At 48.8% G+C, this 24,046-nt stretch overlaps 2 protein-coding genes across 2 annotated transcripts in view; one reads left to right on the top strand and one right to left on the bottom strand.

The window, feature by feature from the left end:
• Positions 1 to 9,823: 9,823 nt before the first annotated feature.
• On the bottom strand, positions 9,824 to 12,410 carry Rgs9bp (regulator of G protein signaling 9 binding protein). The gene has a single exon (XM_052165417.1). It carries the CDS (start codon positions 12,005 to 12,007, stop codon positions 11,294 to 11,296), a length of 714 nt encoding a protein of 237 aa, XP_052021377.1. The 5' UTR covers positions 12,008 to 12,410; the 3' UTR covers positions 9,824 to 11,293.
• A 613-nt stretch (positions 12,411 to 13,023) lies between these two features.
• Positions 13,024 to 24,046, top strand: part of Ankrd27 (ankyrin repeat domain 27) — a 54,203-nt gene continuing 43,180 nt past the window's right edge. The window contains exons 1-2 of the mRNA XM_052165394.1: positions 13,024 to 13,154; positions 18,976 to 19,107. Of these exons, the coding sequence (XP_052021354.1) occupies positions 19,006 to 19,107 (102 nt within the window). The 5' untranslated portion in view covers positions 13,024 to 13,154; positions 18,976 to 19,005. The remainder of the gene's footprint in view (positions 13,155 to 18,975; positions 19,108 to 24,046) is intronic.

Raw genomic sequence — 24,046 nt, 5'->3', positions numbered from 1 at the left:
TCTGCAGAGTCTGAGAAAACAAAACAAATGAGCAAAAACCAGGCTTCATTCATGCCAGGATCTGAATCCAAATCACTCAACAGTGGTTTACTCTCAGCCACTCAGTAGCTGGAAAGAGCACAGAGCGCCTCTGGTCACCGGTCCATACAGCCAGACTCTGGTATCCAGGAGACAGGACAGGGAATCCAGGCTGCTTTTCTTTTCTGTTTTGCTTTGTTGTTTGAGACAAAGTATCTCTATGTAGTATCCTGGCTGTCCTGGAGCTCATAGGTAGACCAGGCTGGCCTCGAACTCACAGAGATAGATTCTCCTGCCTCTGCCTGAGTGCTGGGATCAAGGGTGTGCACCATCACAGCCGACCACTGGCTGCTTTTGCAGAGGGTCCACATTGTTTCTTGCTGCTGCTCACAAATCCCTGTAAGCCAGTTCCAGGGCATCTGATGCCCTCTTCTGGCTTCAGTGGGCCCTGCAGGCACGTGGTGCACATGCAGGCTAAAACACCAATACAAGTAAAAATAAAATAAAATAAAATAAAATAAAATAAAATAAAATAAAATAAAATACAAACTTTTAAAGGAAAGAAGAGGTGCAACATATTAAAAGTGACATAACAGAGACTGAAGAGAAAGAGAGGCTTTTGTTTAAAACCTAGAGGGGCACTTTATTGTGAGTGAGAATAAGAGTAGGGGTGGGGCAGAGACAGAGAAAGAGGGAGAGAGGGGGAGCTAGGGAGAGACAAAGAGAGGACAGAGGAGGAAAAGAGACAGAAAGAGGGGGAGGGGGAGATACAGAGAGAGGGAGACATGGGAGAGAAGGGAGAGAGAGGGCGACAGAGACAGAGAGACAGAGGGAAGAGGGAAGGAGAGAGGGGAGGAAGAGAAAGGGGGAGGGAGAGGGGGAGGAAGAGAAAAGGAAAAGAGAGGGAGAGGAGGAGAGAGACAGAGATACAGAGAGAGAAGACAGAGAGGGGGAGAGAAGAAGAGAGATACAGAGAGAGAGAGAGAGACAGAGATAGGGGAGAGTAGAGAGAGGGGGAGAGAGATAAATAAAGAGAGATAGAAACAGAGTGAGCTGTCATGGTGGAGATAGGGCTAGCCCAGTACAGAGGAGGGCCTTTTGAGAAATCCCCTGCAAAAAGGGAAACCTGGCTTTACATTGTTTCCATGGGTGTTGGGAAACCCTCACCCCTTGGTTTAGTCTGGGAGAGAGATCAAGGGTTGCTTTTAGGCCAGGACATAGACAGACAACTTCTCCTTTTTTAATCCATTTATTTTATGTATGTTGGTGTTTGGCCTGCATGTCTGTCTGTGGGAGGGTGTCAGAAGCTCTGGAACTGGAGTTACATACATCTGTGAGCTGCCATGTGGGTGCTGGGAATTGAACCTGGGTCTTCTGGAAGAGTGGACAGTGCTCTTAACCTCTGAGCCATCTGTTGAAACCTACCAGACAGTATCTTAACTCTGTCCCAGGGAGAAAGCTGCAGCAGGAGAGGACTGATTTCTTTAGACTGTGGAAACAGCTTTCTTAAGAGTGGCGATTGTCTCAAAGGGCACATAGGAACCTAACACTGGTCAAGGACAGAAATCAAAACTGTTTTACTCAAGGTCCCTGACCTAAAAATGTCTTGTCTGTGTCTACCTCTGTCTTTATTACCCCCTACTCAGAGTTTATGAATAATAAACATGTAGACTTAGACTTTTCTCTAAACCTACTTTATTTAGGGTTCCTGTACACTTCAACCTCCCTTCTAGCCCACTGACCAGAAGTGGGGGGGGGGGGGAAGAGAAGGTTAACAGGAAAAGGGAGATGTGGACCTGTTTAGAAGTAGTTGTTTGGGGGACAATTCCAGTCTTTGTGGTGAGGATATCAGCAGCCCAGTCCAAAACCAAACACCAAGCACAAATCGGTAGCAGTGGCTCAGTCCAGTAGAAAGCACAAGGCAAGCGTCAGCAAGGAAGCAGCTGGAATCCCACGAATTCTTAGGCGCATTTCTCTTTACAAAGTGAAGACCAGCGAAGGCACAAGTTGAGCAAAGCTGGGCAAGTCACAGCAACACAAGAACATCCTTTCACTGTCGACGGGGTTCTATGTAGACTCTTTCCAAATGCCGCCTCCGCCGCCGCCGCCGTCGAGCACCCTCTCAAGCATCTGCTTCTGGAAAACATCCTCTGTTTGAGCGTTTCAGCAAAAACGTTCTCTCTCTCTCTCTCTCTCTCTCTCTCTCTCTCTCTCTCTCTCTCTCTCAAGCTTCCAGGAAAACATCAAAAAGTGTCATTTGTTGTTCACAATAAGCTTCATTGAAAACACCTGACTTTATAAAATGAAGCGACTTAGGGCTAGAGCCCCAGGAAATCTCTCCCAGATGATAGGATAGCAGTTCTCAACCTGTGGACTGTTGGGGTCGCCTTTGGGGTCGCCTACCAGATATCCTGTGTAGTGGCTATTCCTGGTTGTCAACTTGACTATATCTGGAATGAACTCTGACCTGGATCTTGGCTTGGAGATCTTAAGGCATAGTGGCTATGAGTCCCAAAAGAGTAAGACAGGGAGATCTCTGAGATCAAGTGGTCTGGGACAAAGCAAGTCCCAGATCCAGGCGTGGTGGCACACACCTTTAATATGGGCCACACCTTCTGCTGGAGAACTACATAAGGATGTTGGAAGAAGGAAGACTCACTCTTCTTCATCTGCTTGCCTCGTGGGACTGAGCAACTTTGAGATCCTTGGCTTTCACTCACAGCTGCTGACGATCAGGAGTTGGATTTTAGGCTGCAAACCATCAGCAAATTCCTAACTATATAGAGACTACCCAGACGTTCTGTGACTCTAGAGAAACCTGACTAATACAGGGGGTCACCACAGCACAAGGAACTGTATTAACGTTTCACATAGGTGACTCCATGTTAGTATGGAGAGCTTTCACAAACCTAAAGAGGAAAGCTGTAAGAGTTACTTGGTTTATACCCAGTCAGGAGCACAGGTTACACAATGCCTGGTGGAGTTGAGCTCAGAGCCTGACATCCATTCTGAGAAGAAATTGTCAAAATTGAATTTTAGGGAACTCAATTAGTTTCTGCAGGAGAATTTCTTATATTTAGGTTTAAAAAAAAAAACACCAAAAAATAAAGATAAAATAAAATAGAATCTTCAGGATCGGTGGCACACTCCCTTAATCCCAGCACTTATAAGGTAGAGGCCAGCTCAAGGCCAGCCTGGTCTACAGAGTGACAGAGTGAGTTCCAGGACAGCCACGGCTACACAGAGAAACCTTGTCGAAAACAAGAAACAAAAAACTAACCAACAAATCAAACAAACAAACAAAAAACAAACAGCACTAACAAAAAAACTTCAAGTCTAGTCACATAGCTATTCCAAGTTGGGTGAGTAGTGAGTATAGAAGATTTTTACTTTAATGTATCTCTCTTTTTTCTTTCTTTCTTTCTTCCCCAGCCCCCCCCCCCCCCAGACAGGGTTTCTCTGTGTAGCCCTGGCTGTCCTGGAACTCGCTCTCCCAGGCTGACCTCAAACTCAGAAATCTGCCTGCCTCTGCCTCCCAGAGTGCTGGAATTACAGGCGTGTGCCACCACTGCCAGGCAAGTATCTCTTTCTTTTTGAGACATATGACTGTCTTTCACTTCTAGGTTTAAGTAGGTTTTATCTAGCCATGGAACAGTTAAGGTTTGTGGCTATCCTGGTTTCTTAGGAGTTTGAATATTGTTTGATAAATGATAACAGCACGGCAGCATATTTTATCTTCCAGCTTTTTAAAGAGAGAGAGTGTGTGTGTGTGTGTGTGTGACTGTGTTTGTGACGCTGTGTGTGTGTCTGTGTGAATGTGTATGTGAATGTGTGTATTGTGAATGTGTGTGTGTGTGTGTGAGTGTGTGTATGTATGACTGTGTGTGTGACTTGTGCGTGACTGTGTGTTTGTGTGTCTGTGTAAATGTGTGTGTATGAATGTGTGTGTGTGACTGGGTAGTGTGTGTGTGTGTGTGTGTACCTGCAGAGGCCAGGAAAAGGCACTGGAGTCACTGGAACTGGAGTTACAGGCACTGAGAACCAAATCCGGGGTCCTCCCCAGGAGCACCCACTGTGCTTGGCTTTACTCTGAGCCATCTCTCCGGGGTCCTCCGCAGGAGCACCCACTGTGCTTGGCTTTACTCTGAGCCATCTCTCTGGCCCAGTTTTAAGTGATTCTCACTCACCTTTCTCTCCCATCGTATTTATTTTGAGACAGTGTCCCATGTAGCTCAGGATGGCCTCTAAGACAGAGTAAAGACTGACCTCGATCACCCCATCCTCCTGCCCCCCACGCCCTACCATACCTTTTGCTCCTGGATCCTCTTCCATGAGACCCTAAAATATTTTTCTGTTTATTACTCAGTGATAGGAAACTTGCCTAGCATATTTGCAAGGCTCTGCTACAGTCTCCAGCAATGCAGGGTAAGGTGGGAGGGGAGAAAGATGGAAGAAGAGAAAACTGTTGTACTATTGAAGGAAAGTTCTGGTTATTTCTCATTAGATTTGAGAGCCTGATTGTCGTGACTTTTTGTTTGTCTGTCTGTTGTTTGAGATAAGGTCTTAACCCTGCAGCCCTAGCTGACCTGGAACTCTCTATGTAGACCAGGCTAGCCTTGGAGCCCACAGAGATCTACCTGCCTCTGGAGTGCTTGGATTTGCCTGTAATAAACCTGATGTGGTGCTGCATACCTTTAATCCCAGCACTCAGGAGGCAGAGGCAGGCAGAGCTCTGTGAGTTCCAGGCCAGTCTGGTCTACATAGTAAATTCCAGAACAGTCAAGTCTCTCAAGATTGCCATGGTTTGAATGAGAATAGCAGGTACATATATTTGGATACTTAGTCCCGGACTGATAAATCAATTGAGTAGGAGGCGTGGCTTTGTTGGAGGAAGTGTATCACTGGGAGTGGGCTTTGATGTTGCAAAGTCTGGGTGAGGCCCAGTCGTTGTCTCTGCTTTTGTCTCTGTTGCCTGCTGCCTGTGGGTTAGGATAGAAAGCTCTCACTCCAGCACCAGGCCTGCCTGCTTCCCACTATGATGATGAACTAACCCTCTGAAATCGTAAGCCCCCCAATTAAATGTTTCTTTTATAAGGGTTGCAGTGGTCATGGTGTCTCTTCACCACCACAGAACAGAGACTTTGTTTCCAAAACATTTCCAAAACAACCATTAAGACAGAGACTTTGTTTTCAAAAACAAAACAAACAAATAAAGTCTGTAGGAGCTTACTAGTTTAAACACCCTGATTGTTAAAACTTACTTTTTAATAACATAATGACATTTTCCAGATGATAATAGCATTTAAAGTTTTATTATAAAAGCAATATAACATTAAACAAAAACATTGAAAAAACACAATTCATAACCTCATTACCTTAACAAGTACTTTCATTTCTGCGTATTTCTTCGTAGAACTCTTCCACACACCTAATACGTATATATTTATATATATATATATATATTTATATCCACATAAGCAGCACTCAACTCTGCTTTCTGGCACCGGAATGTTCGAAAGACTCTTTAAAAATTATTTGACAACCGGAGCTGTCATTTTGAATATTTACATGGGTCATATAAACTTAAGGTCTTAAAGTTCTCAAATACTAAAGAACTAGGGTGTCCTCTCTCTGGTAGTCCTGCAGGAAAAACACCCAGAACCTTCTACAGAATGATATGGATCTATATAAATGATGGGAATATTTTGATAATCTGATAGACAGAAATGTCTATCATCCAACAGTCAAGCCTTTTGCCAGTTCTCAAGAACCAGAAGAAACTGCCTTTGAAGGACGGCTTTGCTCTGTGCTGTCCACGGCCAAGCTTCCTGTGGTAATGGCTGTGTACAACTGTACTGCAGAAGAATACACGCAGGTACCTACAGTCTGGAAGCTTCTGAGCTCTTTTTGCATCCAAGTGTGGGAGAGTAAGTCTACCCAGAGTGAATAGGTGTTCATTCCCATTCCAATGCTGGTGAAGAAAATTAAGCACATCGTTTAAAATTGCAAGCCCATAGTGGGCTCATTTAAAGTCCTTTCCCTGAGAGGTTATTATGCTGCATATTATTTGTAACTTTTACTTATTCACAAACATTAGAACCTGCTGATGTGACATGGAGATATGAAAGCTTTGATTCCATGGCAGATCCACCATCACACATTAAGAACACCCCCTGCTCCATGATAGGGAGCTAGTGTAGCCCCCAGACTTTTGGACAAATAGCAAGGGCTTGTCTTCACAGTTTCCCAGAATCCCTTGAGGCAGCCTAATGGCTGTGAAAATAAGATTGGATTATTGTACTTTACAAGGCTTGGTGTGCAGTGTCCTTGGAGGCCAGAGGAGGGCAGCAGAGAGTCTGTAACTGGAGTTACAGACAGGCGTGCACTTCCCCATATGGGCGCTAGGAACAGAATCCTGGTTCTCTCTGCAAGAGCAGCACACACTCATAACCTGTGAGCATGTCCCCAGCCCCTGAAAATCAATAAAGACTCAGAGGCTCAGAGGCTTACAAAGCATCCATCATACAACATAGGAAGGAGGAAGGAACAGCTTAAAAATGGATCAGAGCACACATCATGGGGAAATGCAGCATTACCAGGGACCTCATGCAAATGACGTCTCTTCAGCAGGAACTGCTTCCCAGAATCACACGTTCTTTTACACAGCATCCTGTACACCAGAGGGGAATCACAATACTTGGGCTTTAACTCTACCTCAAGTATTTCCCCTTGTGGCATTTAAAAGCATAACTTTTATAATACATAAAAAAGAAAGCACCCAGCCGGGCGGTGGTGGCGCATGCCTGTAATCCTAGCACTCTGGGAGGCAGAGACAGGCAGATTTCTGAGTTCGAGGCCAGCCTGGCCTACAGAGAGAGTTCCAGGGCAGCCAGGGCTATACAGAAAAACCCTGTCTCGGAAAAAAAAAAAAATCCAAAAAACCAAAAAAAAAAAAAAAAAAAAAAAAAAAAAAGAAGAAGAAGAAGAAGAAGAAGGAAAGAAAGAAAAGAAAAGAAAAGAAAAAAGAAAAGAAAAGAAAGCACCCAGCTGGCTGTGGGGGCCCATGCCGGGAGCACATTCTGAGCAGGCCAAGGCACGGAGGCTCACCACTTTGAGACCAATCTGGGCTAGACATTTAAAGCAAGGCAGGGTGCACATGCCTTTAATTCTAGCATTCAGTAGGCAGCAGCAGGAGCATCCAGGAGCTGCCCTAAGAGTTCAAGGGCAGCTTGGTGTATAAACTGAATTCTGGGACAGCTAGGACTACACAGTGAGATCCTGTCTTAGAAAAAAGCATTATCTGGGCATGTTCTTGCTGCAATATGACTGTTGTCGTAATTAGTTCACTGCCAACTCAGCCCATTCCCCTGATAGGTGCCTAGACACCCCAAGTTTCTGTCTTTTTAATATTAGTTAATATAATTTGGGGGAGGGGTACAAGGATTGAATCTGACTCTTCTAGCACACTGAGCAAGCGCTCTGCCGTTAGGTTGTAACCCCAAACCCTTTTCATTTTTACTCTGAGATAGAGTCAAAGAAGCCCAGGCTGGCCTTGAAGTCACACTCCAGCTAATTTTGAACTTGTGGTCTTCCTGCATCATTGTGAAGTAGCAGGTCTGCACCAAACCCAGCCTAACTGATGTATTTTGAACTTTTTCTTGTCACTTGTACCAAGTATGAGATTATACCTAATGTCTATAGAAGATGAATTACCTCAACAGCCAAGTATGAATAGAACCAGAAGTCTATCAGCAAGCTAGCTCACGAACACAAGTAGTCATATTAGCTAGAAAACAGCCAGTTTTACAAGGCAAGAGGTGACTTTGCCTATGTCCTGTAACAGTTTTCTTATATAGCATCATAACCCCAAGGAATTCACTTCATGTTTAACATTTTCTTTTTTTCTTTTTTTGGATTTTTTTTTCTAGACAGGGTTTCTCTGTGTCGCCCTGGCTGTCCTGGAACTCACTCTGTAGACCAGGCTGGCCTTGAACTCAGAAATCCCCTTGCCTCTGCCTCCCTGAGTGCTGGTATTACATGCGTGTGCCACCACCGCCCGGTTAACATTTTCAATCTCAAGTGAGTTTCCTGGGTTCACAGGTCTACTAGAGGAATGTTTACCTTAAGTCAGTCTTTTGCAACGTTGCAAAGAATTGCAGTCATCTAAGAACCATCACAGACAGGTGAACATCTGATGACCCAGCTAATTAAATATCCAAAGAATGGCTAGGGGTGGAAAGAATGGCGATAAGAAACTTGTTTGTCCCCGTTGCTCTTAACGTCATGGTTCTCAACCTGTGGGTCTCGACCCCCCACAAGGCCACCCATCAGATATCCTACATTCCAACTTTTGCCTTATGATACATAACAGATACTCATGGTGGCCAGAAGAGGGCGACAGATCCCCTGCGTTACTGGTGGCTGGAAACTGACCCACAGTTCTCTGTAAGAGTAGCAAGTGCTCTTACCCGCTGAGCCACTTGAAAACTCTGAGATAAGAACAGTCTTAGGAAAAGCAGATGCCTTCACCAACTGGTTCTTAGATTTCCTAGCACGGTGTCACCAAATGCCTCCAGACTTTTCTTGCCTGAGAAATGAGTCTCTAGAGAAGGTGACAAAACCTCTATGTTGTAGTTTGTGTGGGAGGCAGAGTTTAAAAGTTTCTACATCATCTCTAAATGCATCCTGGGCAAACATGGAACACAGTGGTACTTAATCAGAGCCACCCAGCCCAGAGGAGGCAGGAACTCTTACTAGTAATTATTGTAAAGGGTTCAACTGGTTGTAAGACCTGTGGGTCTTTTAAAAAGCACAATCAAAGACACCTGCAAACAGATTCCACGTTTCCCTTTTTTGAGGCACCAGAAGAACATGTGTGAAGAGAATGCATGTGGCCTAGGGTGGAGGTAGGGAGCAGAACCTAAAACCAGGAGCCCAGATAACAATCCTGCCCATATTGACTTGTGACCTCCCACGTTGGCCTGGTAAAGGATACTCCTAGTCTTTTTTCTCACTTAAACAAATCACTACCACCACTGCCGCCGCCGCCGCCGCCGCCGCCATCACCACCACCACCACCACCACCACCACCACCACACTACCACCATCTTGTGTTTAGGAGGGCTTGCCTGAATGTACGCATGTGCACCAGCTGCATGCAGTTTCTCAGGAGGCTAAAATAGGGTGTTGGGTTATCTGGGACTGAAATGACAGGAATCTGTAGTCACCAGGTGATGCTGGGGATCAAGCCCAGGTCCTCCAGGAAAGCCGCCAGTGCTCTTAACCACTGAACTGTCAGCCCAGCCCCCTCTTTCTCACTTTCAGAGGTTAAAAAGAAATCCCATTTCGAGCCAAGTAAATCTTTGCTTTCGTTCCAAATAGCCATTGAAGGCTAAATGCATCCGCATTCTCAGCACCACTTCCCTAGGACTATGAAAGAGCCCAGCTAGGAAGACAGAGAGCATTTCTCACGTCTCGTCCTTTACCGGTGGAAAGCAGGGGCTGTTCCTGCCTTTAGTGTGGATGACGCTGGCAGTTTGAGCTATGATCTTAAAATTCAGTCTCTATTCAGGAATATAGATTTAAATTTTTTAGATTTGGTTATGCGTATGTGTGGCTAGTGTGCCTCAGGACAAGTACCCGAGGAGTCCAGAAGAGGGCGCTAGACTTCTCCTAGTGTTGGAGTTATGGGTGAGCTGCTGGCAGTGGGTGCTGGGAATGGAACTTGCATGCTCTGCAAGTGTGTGTGTGTGTGTGTGTGTGTGTGTGTGTGTGTGTAAGAGAGAGAGAGAGAGAGAGAGAGAGAGAGAGAGAGAGAGAGAGAGAGAGAGAGAGAGAGACTCTCTAACCCTAGCTGTCCTGGATATCATTATATAGACCAGGCTGCCCTCCAACTCAGAGATTCTCCTGCCTCTCCCTCCAAGTACTAGGATTAAAAGTGTGCACCACTATGTTCCAATACTTCTATCTGTTAAGCCATCTCTCTGGTCCCCAGGGTTTTAGAAAAAAGTAGATGCAGGTTCGTACTTAGTAGACTACACGTGCAATACAAAAGTACTCTAAGCTTGATTCACTTGGCATATATGAGCTTGTGGTCCAGTTTCCTTTATACAAAAACAAACAAGCAACCCAACTTTGGTACTAATGTGCTAACATTCATTCAGATAGTGTGTGTGTGTGTGTGTGTCCCAGCGTGTGGGCGCGCGTGTGTGTTTAAAGCTCCTTAAATTCCAAATTAAAGCTGTTACGTTTTGAACTCAGCTGCCAGGCTCGCACCCACCCCACCCCCCTTTACTAGTGATACCAGCATCGCCCTTCCCTGTAACGTGGGGTCAGACAGTTGGGCAGCTCTCTAAAAAACTAGCGCTCCTATTGGCTATCGAGTAAATTCCAGGGCTAGATAGGATTAAGAGCTTCAAAGAGGATTCCCCAGCCCTCCCTCAAAGGAGGGTCGAACGCTGTGGTCTAATTCTGGGATAAAGTAAGCCGGTGAGAAGGAGAACGTGCCTGTTGACATAGCAATGTGGCCCTTCCCAGAGCAGCAGCATCCTGTTCCTCCCCCATCCGGGGATGAGGAGGGAGCCGTCTTCTCTGGAAGCAAGTGTACAGCGGATCCACCACATCGAATTGAAACAACCTTCTTGGTTGTGACCCTCAATGGGGTCGCGACACAAAACCTCTCACAGCTGCAGCTCCTGGAGACTAATAGGCGATCTCTGTCAAGTGCAACAGTGTATCACAGAGAAAGCACTTTGCACAAACCTCCAGCAGTACATGCTCCCAATGCCTAGGCCCCAAAGGATTAAGGTAATACAATCCACGCACATCTTACTGCAATTGGTTTCTTGTTTAGGGAACAAAATGCCGCCCCCCCCCCCACATCCCTACTATCACAACCCCGTACCTTTATCAAATTGTCTCGTCTAAAGCAGAACGAGAGCAGAGCTACCAACCAGTGTGAGGGTACCAAACCTGTGATGTTCGTGTTAACCCATCAAAATCAAAGGGATCTGGGGTCACTGTGAACCGATTTCTATTAATAGGAGATAAAGCTCCTGCAGATATTAGAGTTAATGGCCTGACCGCCCTGTGCTGTTAACTCCTCTTGGGCCAACATGTTTAAAAACAAAACATGTTTTGCCCAGGCAGAGGTGGGCCTTGAAAGGATCATGTTCATACGCACACAATCGGGCTCACTACCTCTCTCCTTAACGGTTCAAACCCCAAGCCCATGCCCTGGAAAGAGAAGGGGCAGCGGACCGCCGTTGGATATCAGTCAGCTCAGCTTTGCCACACATAAGGCGAGGGCCACAGCCACCAACAGCACGGCGCTGAAAACGGTGGCAGCCAGGGCCTTGCTGGGGTCGCAGAGTCCGGCGCGCTCCTCTACCGAAATGCCACCGGCGGAGGACGCGCCAGCACTGGCACCGGACAGGAGTTCGGCGCCCGCCGCCTGTCGCGCCTGTACAGTCCAGCGGGGCACGTTGACTTTCATTTCCATGTCGTCGATCATCTCGCCCACCTGGAGGACTTCGCGCTCCAACTGGGGCAGATCGGCGACATCGAAGTCGCTCTCGGCTTCGTGCCGCAGGCTGCGGGTGCTCAGGGCGCGCGCGGCTACAGCAGAGGAGCCGCCTGCTACCCCAGTGCGAACAAGTGGCCGGCGCGGCGCGTGCAGCGGGAAGGCGGCTCCCAGCGCCAGCGCGCGCTGCATGTCGGCTTCGAGCAGGTCCAGGCAGCCCGAAAAGGCCACCCAGAGTCGCTCAAACTCCGAGCGCTCCTCGGTAGCTAAGCTCCGGTCGCGCAGCGCGACCGTCAACCGGGCGCCAGTGGCCATAGCCAGCTCCCGCGCCTTCTGGCGGGTCTTCTGCAGCTCTTCGCGTAGGTCCTGCGTGTCCGCGGAGCCGCCCACAGTAAGCACTAAGTGATGGTAACACGCTGTGGTCTTGTTGAGCGCGTCCAGCAGCGCCTTGCACTCCTCTCTGGCCATGGCGCTGCCTCAGGCGGCGGTGCCCCACTTGCACCCTTCAACGTCGCAGGTCGTCTTCAGCCCTGATGCCAACCCTGGGCAGGGCGAACTGAATGCTCCTCATGTCCTCGCGGCTGCTTTCAACGGAGCTCTTCAGGGACCCTCGACGTACGCTTCCGTCGTCCCCACGAGCAGAAGTAGTCCCGTTAGCTGCTCCCCATCCGCTCCTCCATTTTCCCCATACGCGTTCCGGATCACGCGTAGTGTCTTTGCACAACTTTCTTTTTCACGGCGGCTCCCTGAGAAGCCCTAAGTGCAGACCCCATCCTTGATCGACCCCAAGTCTCCAAGCTGAGCCGCGCGCCTTAGTCCTGGCCAAGGGCAGCAGGATCCAGTTTCCTAGGACACGCCTCCAGCCGCCAGTCTGGGCGCGGAGCTTCCTCCTCCCCCCCCCCCCCGCCCCCCAACCTGGACCAGGGGTAGGCGGGGCCCAGCCCAGGGAGGTCAAGTGTGGCTTTCCCTTTCTCCCTATCAAGATAATTCTGGAACCTTAGCGCCCCACAAATCCAAGTTCCCCCCGCCCCCTACTTTGCAGACAAGGAAAAGTGAGAAAAAATGCTTAGCTTATCGCAGCCCATGCTAGTGAAGGGAAAGGACCAAGGCACACTGTACTCTTAGACTCTGTAGGCAACAGAGTGGGGTGGCTCGGAAGACAGGGCACCTCCAGTCTGCGTCACTAGCAGCGCAGAGGGACCGACCGGGTAGGATTGTTACTTAGACGTGGCGCTCTCAATCGCGGTCCAACCCCACTTCAGGGACCCAGCTTGGACCCCACCCCTAATATCAGATCTTCCTTAGGTCCCGCCTCTCGAATTCTGGGCACGCGCACTCCCTGCTTCTGGGCGGGGCTAGCTTGAGTAGGAAGCGCGGAGTCGCCTGGGCCCCACCCCCAGACTGAACTAGACTTAATGATTGCTCTGTTTACGTGTCAGTCTCGGCTAAAATGACCTTTTATTGGACAGACTGGAACAGGGTTCCGCCCAACGGCGGAGTAAGGAGGTAGGCTGGAGAGTGGAGCCACCGCACCCGGGTGGTGGGCACTCAGGTCCCAGCCCATGGTCCGGGAGGTGCTGTCGTAGCACAGAGGTGAAACTATGTAGCCTCTTAAGTAAGTGTCTTCTGCGGGTGTCCTCCAGCGCCTCCCTACTCTGGGGAACGCCGAGATCGGGCGAGGCCTGGGAGCGGAAGGGGGAGGGGTCCCCTGTGTTGAGGGGGAGCCCCAGGCAGGGCTGATGGGCCCTCGGGACCTGGACCCGTTGCGGGTTGTGCTTCCTAGCTCTTCGGTTTCTCTGCTGTCCGCTGCGCGGCGCGCACGTTGTCCACTGCGTCCAGAGGGAAGCCTAGGCGGTGCGGAGACTGCATCTGTTCCCTGGGGCTCCACGGCAGGCCCGGGTGTCCCAAAGCTGGGACTGGGGACAGTGGGCAGAGCCGACGCTCCCAGGCCATGTGGCTTGGGATGCTTTCTGGTGGTCAGACTGGATACAGAGGGAGGAGGCTGTGTGTACAGGTTGCGGGTCTAGGTCAGCTGATTGAGTTTCCGCGGGGGCTGAAAGTGGAAAGGGTATCCCTGCCTGCTTTACACGTGGCGAGGTCCTCTCATCCGTCCTGTAGTTACTTATGGAAAACTCAGGTTCCCAAAGACGTTCAATCTCTCAGAGTCTGTTCAGTTTCTTGGTTGAAAACGGACTGCCCAGATGCGCGCGTGCCAGGGGGTGCCCCTCCAGCCTCTCCTCCAGCTTCAGGGGACGTGGATACTCAAGGTGGGGTGGGTGGCAGTAATAGCAAGTGACACATCATCATCTAGGAGTTAGAGGATCAGGGTAAGAGGGGTGGTGAGACTGGTCAGACATCGTGCTCGATGGCTGGGATTTCTGTTTTATTCTGTGGAGAGATGCTCCGATTTTTGTTAAACATTAGAAACTTCCCATTGGTCCCAGGCGAAAGCAGCACATAATAGAGTCCTCCAGTGCAGACCGTGGTGGTGTGTCAACCGACAGGAACTAGAGCTCTGAACCCCAGTACTTACTGTCATCAGGGGTCAATTCTTTAGCCAACTCAGCTGTCTTATTTGCATTCAGAACTTGGATGCTGTGGAACTTAGCCATTCTCGGTGCGGGGGTGGGGGCGGGGGCGTGTGTGTGATGATTGCAGCCACGCAGGAGCTAGCCCCATGGGTTTTGATAGGGGAATAGGTTTGGGGACCAAAGGAGGAAGAACCCACCCCTTGGGAAAGCTGTGGGGGCATGGGGAATGATGAGATTTTTGAAAATGGACAAAGGCCAAACACCAAGTATGGACCATTCAGCTTGGTGGGGGTCAGAAGGAAAGACAGAAGAATACTACATAGACTTCGCTGTTGGAGAGGTCACTTGGGTGTGGTTCACCAGGACAGGCATGTGCAATCTGAGAGGCAGAGGTAGAGGATGGGTAGAGAAGTAGCTGTGGGGAAAGCAGCCAGGGTCTTGAAGTTGGGTGAAGGTGTATTCCTGGGTTAGACCTCGGGCAAGCTCCTCCAGCCTTGATGTCTCACCTGAGTCCTCTGGCAGGCAGCATTACTAGGAGAGCAGCAGTGGTGTCTGCATGGGGTCAAGGTCATGGCTGGGTCTCCATGTGCTTACCGGACTGTGCTATCCTCATAGCTGGCCATTGCAGGCTTTTGATATTGATTTGTCTGGGTGCCGTTCAATGATTTTGTGCTGTTAGGGCACTCCTTGGTTATTAGCTGGTGACGTTAGGTTGGTGTCCAGTGACATCTTCCTTTCCAAGGGGTGCCAAGGAATGTGACCAACCAATTACAGATGACAGACTTAGAGAGGAGTCAGTTCAGAGGAATCTGGATTAATGTGTCACGAGGTTGGCCATCTTTGGGAGCTACTAAGTACTGGTCCTCTGAGTGCCTGCCCATCTGCCTAAGATCCCGGCAGGGAGATGGGTGCATGACTGTCCCATCTGCAACTCCCGGAGCAGGGTGATGGGGTGATTCTGAGCAGCGATCACACCCCTCCAAACTTAACTGGCTCCCCGATGATCATTTCTCCCTAACACCACAGGTTCCAGTGTCACCCTGTTTGATCAGCTTTGGGCACTTTGTTTATTTTTACCTGCTTGGCTGCTGTCTGGGATTAACCCTTCACCTACCTGGGAGAGACAGCCTGTCCTCTCGCTTCCTCTTAGCCTTGCAGTGAGCTGAATGTGGGCGTCAAAGCTGAGTGCTTTAACATGGGGTTTATGGACAATATAGCCCCATCTGTAAATATCACAAGGCCAGAAGGACTAGGGACTAGAAGGCACAGATTACATCCCTGGGCTTCTGTTGATATTAAAAATAGATGAATATAAACTGTTCCCTTTTTGTCCCCGCCCCCACCCCTCCCTTTGAATCACTTAGAGGGCCTTGCTCCTTGCTTGGAAAGCATGCCTGGCTCGGGTCTTTGGTTCTGAACCTCTAAAGCTTCCTGGAACACTTGGCAGGGAGTGCATTTCTGGGAGGCCCAGACTCCCCGGGCTGGATTCTGCAGAGCAGGGCTGGACCCAGTCCCCAGATGGTCCCTGACTCCCCAGACCCATCTGAGTTGTCAGGACAACTGAAGACCACAAAACCACACTGCAGGGTATATGCTGTCTCCTGAAATGTTGACTTTCTCCGTATGACTGTCTTGTTCATAGGGTAGCTGGTCTCACGCAGCTCACTTTGCGGGTATTTGGCATTTCTGGCTAATGTTACTGACTTTTCTGTCAATTTTCATTGGAGGTCTGTCAGGGATGGTCAAGAGCCCCTTGGTCTTGGATTCTTAAGACTTCCTTTTTAAAGATTTATTATTTGTTATATGTAAATATACTGTAGCTGTCCTCAGATACCTTTTCTTCTCTCTCCAGCCCCACTTGCTCTGGGCTAAAGATTTCTTTATTTTTTTATATATAAGTACACTGTAGCTGTCTGTCTTCAGACACCCCAGAAGAGGGCATCAGATCTCATTACAAATGGTTGTGAGCCACCTTGTGGTTGCTGGGATTTGAACTCAGGACCTTCAGAAGAGCAGTCAGTGCTCTTAACTACTGAACCGTCTCTCCAGTCCCAGATTCTTAAGACTTCTTTGAACTCACAACCTCGTGAACCCTTAGCATTGCTTTGGTCCTCGTCTCAGTGTCTTCCCCATCCCCTGCTATTCCTTTTCCTCTCTGGCTGTATCTTCTTGCTGGGGAGTGATGGTTTGGGTGCTTTGCCAGTGTCTCGTGGCCTTCCCCAGCTTGATCTCGCCATCATGTACATCCTGTTTCTTAAGTGGTTTTTATCTGAAGCATCTTCAGCTGTCACACTCCGCCCCATGGAACCAACTATCGGAAACCAGGAAGAATGACTTATGACTCTGACCCCCCAAAATTGCATTCTCTGCTTCTCTTGGGAGATCATGAGAGGATTATCTGGCTCCGGCAATAATTGAATTCAATGAATCAAACACCTGAACTGTGGCCAAGGTTTCCCTGGTGGCCCAAGGAAGGATTATTTACACCCTTTTTGTTTCTTTTAGACTTTTCTTAAAAGTTCCCTTAGCTCCTCCCATGGGAGAAGCTAAGGCCCCAGTGAGAAGAGTCCCCAGTATGGCCAGTAGTCAAGTCAGCTCTCACTGGGCCAAGAGAATTGGTGTTGGGCCTGTGTGGCTGTCGGGCAGACCTTTCCATCTGGGTAGATGGAGTTTACGGTCTTGTGTGTATGTGTAGAAATCAAAGAACAGGGCCCGGAGAGGTGGCTCAGTGGTTAAGAGCGCTGGCTGCTCTTGCAGACGAGCCAGGTTCAATTGCCAGCACTTACATGGTGGGTCACTACCATCTAGAACTCCAGGGGGTTATGACCCCTCCTCTGGCTTCCACACGTAACAGGCATGCACATGGTTCACAGTGCTACATGTCAGCAAGACACCCGTGTACTTAAAATAAATGAGGAAAATAATAATTTCAAAAAAAGTTAGAAGACAAGCTTGCAGGAGTTCTCTCCTGGGGATTGAACTGAGGTCATCGCGATTGGCAGTAAGTGCCCCCATCCACTGAGCCATCTTCTATCTCACGGGCCACATTCATTTTAATTTTAAGGTGATGATTATTTATTTGTTTATTTGTTTTGTTTTGGTTTTTGTTTTTTTTCCGAGACAGGGTTTCTCTGTGTGGTCCTCGCTGTCCTGGAACTCACTTTGTAGAACAAGCTGGCCTCGAACTCAGAAATCTGCCTGTCTCTGCCTCCCAAGTGCTGGGATTAAAGGTGTGTGCCACTACCTCCCGGTGATGATTATTTATTGAAAGTGTATTTTGGATAGGTTACAATATATAAAAACTGTTAAAAAAAAGTTTTATCTTTAGCTTTTTTTTTTTTTATGTGGCTACCAGACATTTATATCATGTATGTATCAGGCATGGTGGTGCACACCTGGAGTCCCAGATATTTAGAGAGTGGAGTTACAAAGATCACATGAGCCCAGGCGTTTGAGGTCATAAGGGCGCAATACAAACAAGTACAGTTGGCTGGCAAGGCGGTGTAGTCAGTAACCTTGAGTCCATCTCCACGACCTGCCCTGCCCACATTTTGGTAGGCAAGAACCAAGTCCCGGGAGTGGCTCTCTGATGGTCACGTGCACACTGTAGCACGTGTTGCTCACCCCACACACCCGTGTGCAAAAGCAAAAAAACAAAAAAAATACACTAAAAATTTCTATTTGAAAATGTAATAATTCAAAATGAAATGAATGCTATAAGAATTTTCATTTGACTATCTGGTCTGTGTCTTCTGTTTTTTGCCTGCCTCTTTTTGAGCAGCCCAGGTCTAGACCATTGAAACCCAGTAGGGCGAGGAAATAGGACAGCAGCTTAGGAGGACTTGGGAGTGTAACAGAGACAGCCTTCCTAACTGGTGTGAAAGGCAGAGACTGTGCCAAAAGCGAGGTTGGGACAATCGGCTTACCATATGGAAAAATGAAATTAGCTGCCGATTTATAGCATATGCAAAAATAAAATCCAGACGGGTTGGAGACGGGAATGTGAGAAAGTTTAGGGTTGTTGGAGGTCCCGGGGCTACGCTTGTGGAATTGGAGGGGTCCTCCTCTCAGGTGGCTTCTGCTGTGTTACCAAGTCAGAACTTGACAGCGCCCAGCTGCCCCCATTTCGTTAATCTCTGGATGTTTTCATTGGCATCACCGTGAGACTGCATTTTGTTCCCGCATGGCGCAGATCATTAGATCACGTGGGCCCCTCTCTCTCCCACTCCATGGATTTTTCCTTACTTGGGCTGTTTCCCAGCATGCTGTCCTTGGGTATATTGAGAACAAGGGTGGAATATACAAGGCCCCTCGAGGCGGATGCTCAGAAACCGTAGCCAGTTAAGTCAGGCCACGTGGCTGGCTCAGGACGAAAAAACATGGAGAAAGCTGAGCGTATGGTACAGTCTCCACTACGGCCCCAGACAGTCCCAGAGCTGGTCGCACTGTGGTAGGACAGTCCCAGAGCTGTGGGGACTGTGGTAGGAGGATCCTAATTTTAAGTTCAGGTTGGGCTGCATCTGTAGTGAGGCCTTGCTCCAAGCAAAACAACAAAAATCAAAGTGGTTGGGCTTTTAGGTCATTGGTAGAGTGCTTGCCTAGCAAGCTGGAGGCCTTGGGCTGCATCCTTAGAGCTGGGGGGTGGGGGTGGGGGCAGCAGGGCTGGCCACGCCCATACACATGCCTGTGTTTGTGGGTAACCCCTACCAAAAAGCACAAAAAAAAAAAAGCAAACACAGCCAGCTGTGCCAGGTAAGGTGGCAAAAGTTTTTAATCTCAACTCTTGGGAGACAGAGGCAGGTGGAACTCTTGGAGTTCAAGGTCAGCCTGATCTTCAGCGTGAGCTCTAGGTGGGACGTGGTGAGGGCCCTGTCTCTATTCACAGCTTTCCCTCTCTTGTTACAGGAAGCTCACTTGGATCCTCCTGACGTCCATATGGCTCTCTATGATGAAGACCTCCTGAAAAACCCTTTCTACCTGGCCCTTCAGAAGTGGCGCCCCGACTTGTGCAGCAAGGTGGCCCAGGCCCATGGCATTGTAAGTCTATCGGCCTTCACGTGCGAGCGGTGCCAGGAATGTGGCAGGCGAATGAGACATTTAGAGGAAGTCCGTCACGGAGCTGTGGAGTTAAATGAAGCCCTGTGCTGTGCCCCCCTCCCAGGGGGGAGGGGTGACCCAATATCGGATGTGTGCTTGAACAGTGAGGGGGCCACCTCAAGCTCTTTCCTAGAGGAAGGAAGCCTCCTGAGACCGAGGCGTCGTCGTGTGTCTTAGGGTTTCTGTTGCTGTGATGAAACACTGTGACCAAAAGCAAGGTGGCAAGGAAAGGGTTTATTTGTCTCATACTTCCATGTCTCTGTTCATGCAGAGAAGTCATGCAGGTACTCACACAGGGCAGGAAGCTGGAGGCAGGGGCTGATGCAGAGGCCATGGGAGGTGCTGCTTGCTGGTTTGCTCAGCCTGCCCAGGGATGTGGCATTGCTGAAAATGGCCTGGGCCCTCCCCCATCAATCACTAATTAGACGACAAATACCTTACAGCCTGATCTTAGGGAGGCATTTTCTCAATTGAGGTTCCCTCCTCTCAGATGACGCCAGCTTGTGTCAAGTTGACATAAAAGACCAGCCAGCACGTCCTGGGTTGTCATCCTGTCTCCAAACTCTTGCCCCTCGCCTATGGTAGATCATACCTTTGGCCTAGTACTCAGCTCCCTTACTGCCTTGTTGTCTGTGAGTGCTCCTAGAACGCAGGTATCATAGTCCTCCCTGGAGCTCAACAGTCCTCCTCTGTTCAGCTGGGTACTCTCCTGTGGAAACGTATGAATGCATACAGAGTGGCGTGGTTAGTTTGAGATGCTCCTAGGTTAAGAGCACTTATGGCTTCTGCGGAGGACCCAGGTTCAGTTCCCAGCACCAGGTTAATAATTAATTCGAAATATGTCATCTTGACACACCTCAAATAACCTGAGGAGAAAGTCTCAACTGAGGAATTATCTGGATCAGGCTGGCCTGTGGCTGTGACTTGGGGAGGATTGTTGGCTTGTTAACTGATTCAGGAAGACACAGCCCACTGTGCGCTACACTGTTTTGTGAGCCTTGCACTTTTGTGCACACTCGGCAGCAAGCAGGCGGCATGGTGTGTCTGTTTCTCTCTGTTTGACAGTAGGGCGTTATGTGACTGTCTGCTGGATTTCCTGACTCCACATCCTCCCCCCCCCCCCCATGATGGACAGTACCTAGAAATTCTAAATCTAGGAAACCGATTCTTCTCCTATGCCGCTTTCAGTCAGGATTTTTTTTTTATCCCAGCCACAGAGATGAAACTAGGCTATAGCCACATCTGAAAAGCCTCCAGGGCAGGGCCAGAGAACAGGAATAGAATAAGCATTTGGGAGCAGTGGTGGTGTTGGAAACCCGTGCCACCTGGAGTGGGCACCCCGCTGTGTTGGTGTTGCAGATCTTCCCAGTACTTGGGTTGGGAGCTTTAGTCAGTTTTCTTGATACATGCTTAGCAGAAGCCACCTAGTGGAGAAGAGTTGGGTGTTGGCCAGGGGTGTTGGAGATTTATGTCCATATAGTGACCCTGGACCTGTGGTGAGTGGAACACTGTGGTGGAGGGAGTCTGTGATACAGAATGTTCTTCACCTGAGGATCGGGAGGGAAGGAGCACGGGAGGGAATAGGGACCAGCTTAGTTCACAGAGACACGCCCACCAATGACCTGCTTCGACCAGGTAGGCCCCCACGGCCTAAGCTTTCAGAACCTTGTCTAAAGGGCCACCAGCTGGGGACCGAGCCTCTAACACGTGAGCCTGCTTGTGGGGGACATTCCACATTGCACATGAGTGGTTGTCTGGCCTGCTTTGTGTCTCTGTCCATCAATGCAGTCAGGGCAGGAACTCAAGGCGGGAACTGAAGCAGAGACCACAAAGGAGTGCGGCCTTCTGGCTGCTTCTCCATGCTTGCTTAGCTGCTGTCTTATACGAGGGCCACCTGCTCAGGGATGGCACTGCCCACCGTGGGCTGGCCCTCTCACAGCAATTGCTGATCAGGAAAATGCCCCACAGTCCAATATGATGGAAGCCTCTTTTCAGTAGAGGTTTCCAGATAACTCAGGCTTGAGTCAAGTTGACTAAAAAACAACCAGGGCAGTGGGCAGCGGCTGCTACTGCTGCTTCCGCCACCTCCGCCTCCTCCTCCTCCTCCTCCTCCTCCTCCTCTTCCTCTTCCTCCTCCTCTTCTTCCTCTTCCTCTTATTCCTCTTCCTCTTTCTTTTTTTTTAAAGAGTGTCTTTTTTCTTTTTAGATATATTTATATTTTGTATATGAGTACACTATAGTTGTCTTCAGACACATCAGAAGAGGGCATCAGATCCCATTACAGATGGTTATGAGCCACCATGTAGTTGCTGGGGGCCTCTAGAAGGGCAATCAGTGCTCTTAACCACTGAGCCATCTCTTCAACCCCTCTTCCTCTCCTTCTTTTCCTTTTTTTGGTTGTTTAGATCAGTGCCAAGGAGGAAAATCAGGAATTTGAACATACCAGGCAGGGGCTCTACCACTGAGGCATACCTCCAGCCCCTCACTAGGGGATTCCAGGCAGGGCCTCTACCACTGAGCCACGCCCCCAGCCCTTCACTGGGGGATTCCAGGCAGGGGCTCTACCACTGGACCATGCCCCTAGCCCCTCACTGGGGGATTTCAGGCAGGGGCCCTATCATTGAACTATCCTAGTATCTTTTTTTTTTAAGATTTATTTATTATATGTAAGTACACTGTAGCTCTTTTCAGACATTTCAGAAGAGGGCATCAGATCTCATTATGGATGGTTGTGAGCCACCATGTGGTTGCTGGGATTTGAACTCAGGACCTTCAGAAGAACAGTCAGTGCTCTTATCCACTGAGCCATCTCACCAGCCCTATCCTAGTATCTTATTTGTGAATTTGTGTATGAAGGCAAATCTGTATGTGTATGTGGAGGTCACAGGGCAGCCTCAGGTGACACTCCTCAGACTACACAGCTCTCGTTTTTTGATATTGAGTCTCTTTAGATCAGTACACACCTACGCAGCTAGGCTGACTAGCCTACCGTCCCAGGTTCTCTTGCCTGCTCAGTGCTGGGAGTTCATAGATGCTCCACCAGACCTGTTTTGTCTGGCTTTTCCACATGAGTTCCGGGGGTTAAGTTGCAATCCTGCACCTCGCTGACGGAGCTAGCCTCAGTTTTTTTTTTTCCCACACCTCCTTTTAAGTTGAGCGCACCGAGCGTGTTGTGTTGACCCTGACTGCTTGGGAAGTCCCTGTTGGCTTTTGTGCCGTGCTCCCTTCTCACCTCACACTGTACTTCCGTTTCTCTTCTCCTGTGGTGACTCCTTCAGGTCAGGCCTCTGAGGATTTGAACCAAAGGAGAAGTTTAGCTAGCTCAGGTCAACCTCCGGTTGCCCGTTGCTTTTCTAAAAAAACAGAAGTAACTTATGTCTTGTTTCTGCTCACGGGAGCCTCCTTTTCTAGAGGCTTGTTCTGGGTTTTATGATTAGTATTTTCCCCCATTTATTTTAACCAGAGATGTTTGGTCTTTTAATTTGGATTTTGGAAGCCATAGGATTCATGATACAAAAAATAAAAATTAGAGGCGGAACGTGACAAGACGGACCAGTAACTCAAACATGTATGACACCAGCATACGTTACGTAGTGAGACTCATCTCATAAAAGTCCAATAAGTAAGGAAACAGATAAGGAGCTGGAGAGAAGGCTCGGTGGTAAGAACATGTGAGGACCCAGATTCAGTACTGAGATCCCAGCCCCATCTTTTGAAGTCGGACTCTGCTCCAGCCCCTTCTGAGAACTACAGATCCACCCGGCCCACTCTGGGTGACGATGTGCTTCAGGCCTTCCTTGGCCCTGTGGGGTGAGGCCAGCTTCCCTGCAGAAGTCAAGTATGGGACTCTACCAGCGAACTCCGGGTAGGGCTGAAGCTGGGTGGCTCGTTTGCTCTGACCCCCTGTTGTTCACAGCATGGGTAAATGGGTTACAGCTGTTCACCCTGCAGTGTGATCTACATGTTTGTTAGTGTAGTGGAAAAAAAAAAGAATATTGCGATTGCTTCTAGAAAGTTCCTCATCCTTCCTGTCACTTCTGAGAGAGCAGTGAGGGATCAGCAGCTTAGTGCTAAGTTTCTGTCCCCGGAGCTTGCCACTGGGGCCAAGCATTAGCCAGCCTAGAAAATTCTCTGGAGATCAGAGTCCTTGATGGGAATAGCATTAACTTTTCTTGTTGCCGTGACCAACCTAAGGAGGGAGGGTGGGCTTGGGACTGGTTTGGGGGGATTATGTTCCATCATACTGGAGGGGTTACGATGGCTGGAGTGTTTTCAGAGGCGTCTCTACATTATGGAGGAACAGGAAGCAGACTGTGGGATCGGAACCAGGTCCAAACAGCCATGACCTTCCAAGAGGAAGTGACCTACTTCCACCCTCCAGGCTTGAACCCCATAAAGGTGCCATAGACTTCTAGACAGAAATGCAAGCTGGGCACAACGTAGTTAAGACGAAGTTGTGGGAGACACTTTAGATTCAAACCATAACCATGGGACTCTATATATATATATATATATATATGTATATACACATACATACATCATATACACACACACATACACACACATATATATAAATTCACTATTTTAAAATCTGTCTTGGGGCTGGAGAGATGGCTCAGTGGTTAAGAGCACCTTCGGCTCTTCCAGAGGTCCTGAGTTCAGTTCCCGGCAACCACATGATGGCTCATAGCCATCATAGTCTATCTCCACGGACTCTGTAATGGGATCTGATGCCTCTGGTGTGTCTGAAGTCAGCTACAGTGTACTCATAGACATAAAATGAATTAATTTAAAAAAAAAAAGACTCTACCTTTAAAAAAAAAAAAGCACTGACTGATCTCAGAGGACCCAGGTTTGATTCCCAGTCATTACCTGATGG

Source organism: Apodemus sylvaticus, chromosome 1 (assembly GCF_947179515.1).
Source record: "Apodemus sylvaticus chromosome 1, mApoSyl1.1, whole genome shotgun sequence".
NCBI classification, from domain to species: Eukaryota; Metazoa; Chordata; class Mammalia; order Rodentia; family Muridae; genus Apodemus; species Apodemus sylvaticus.
This window is presented reverse-complemented; position numbering and strand designations above follow the sequence as displayed.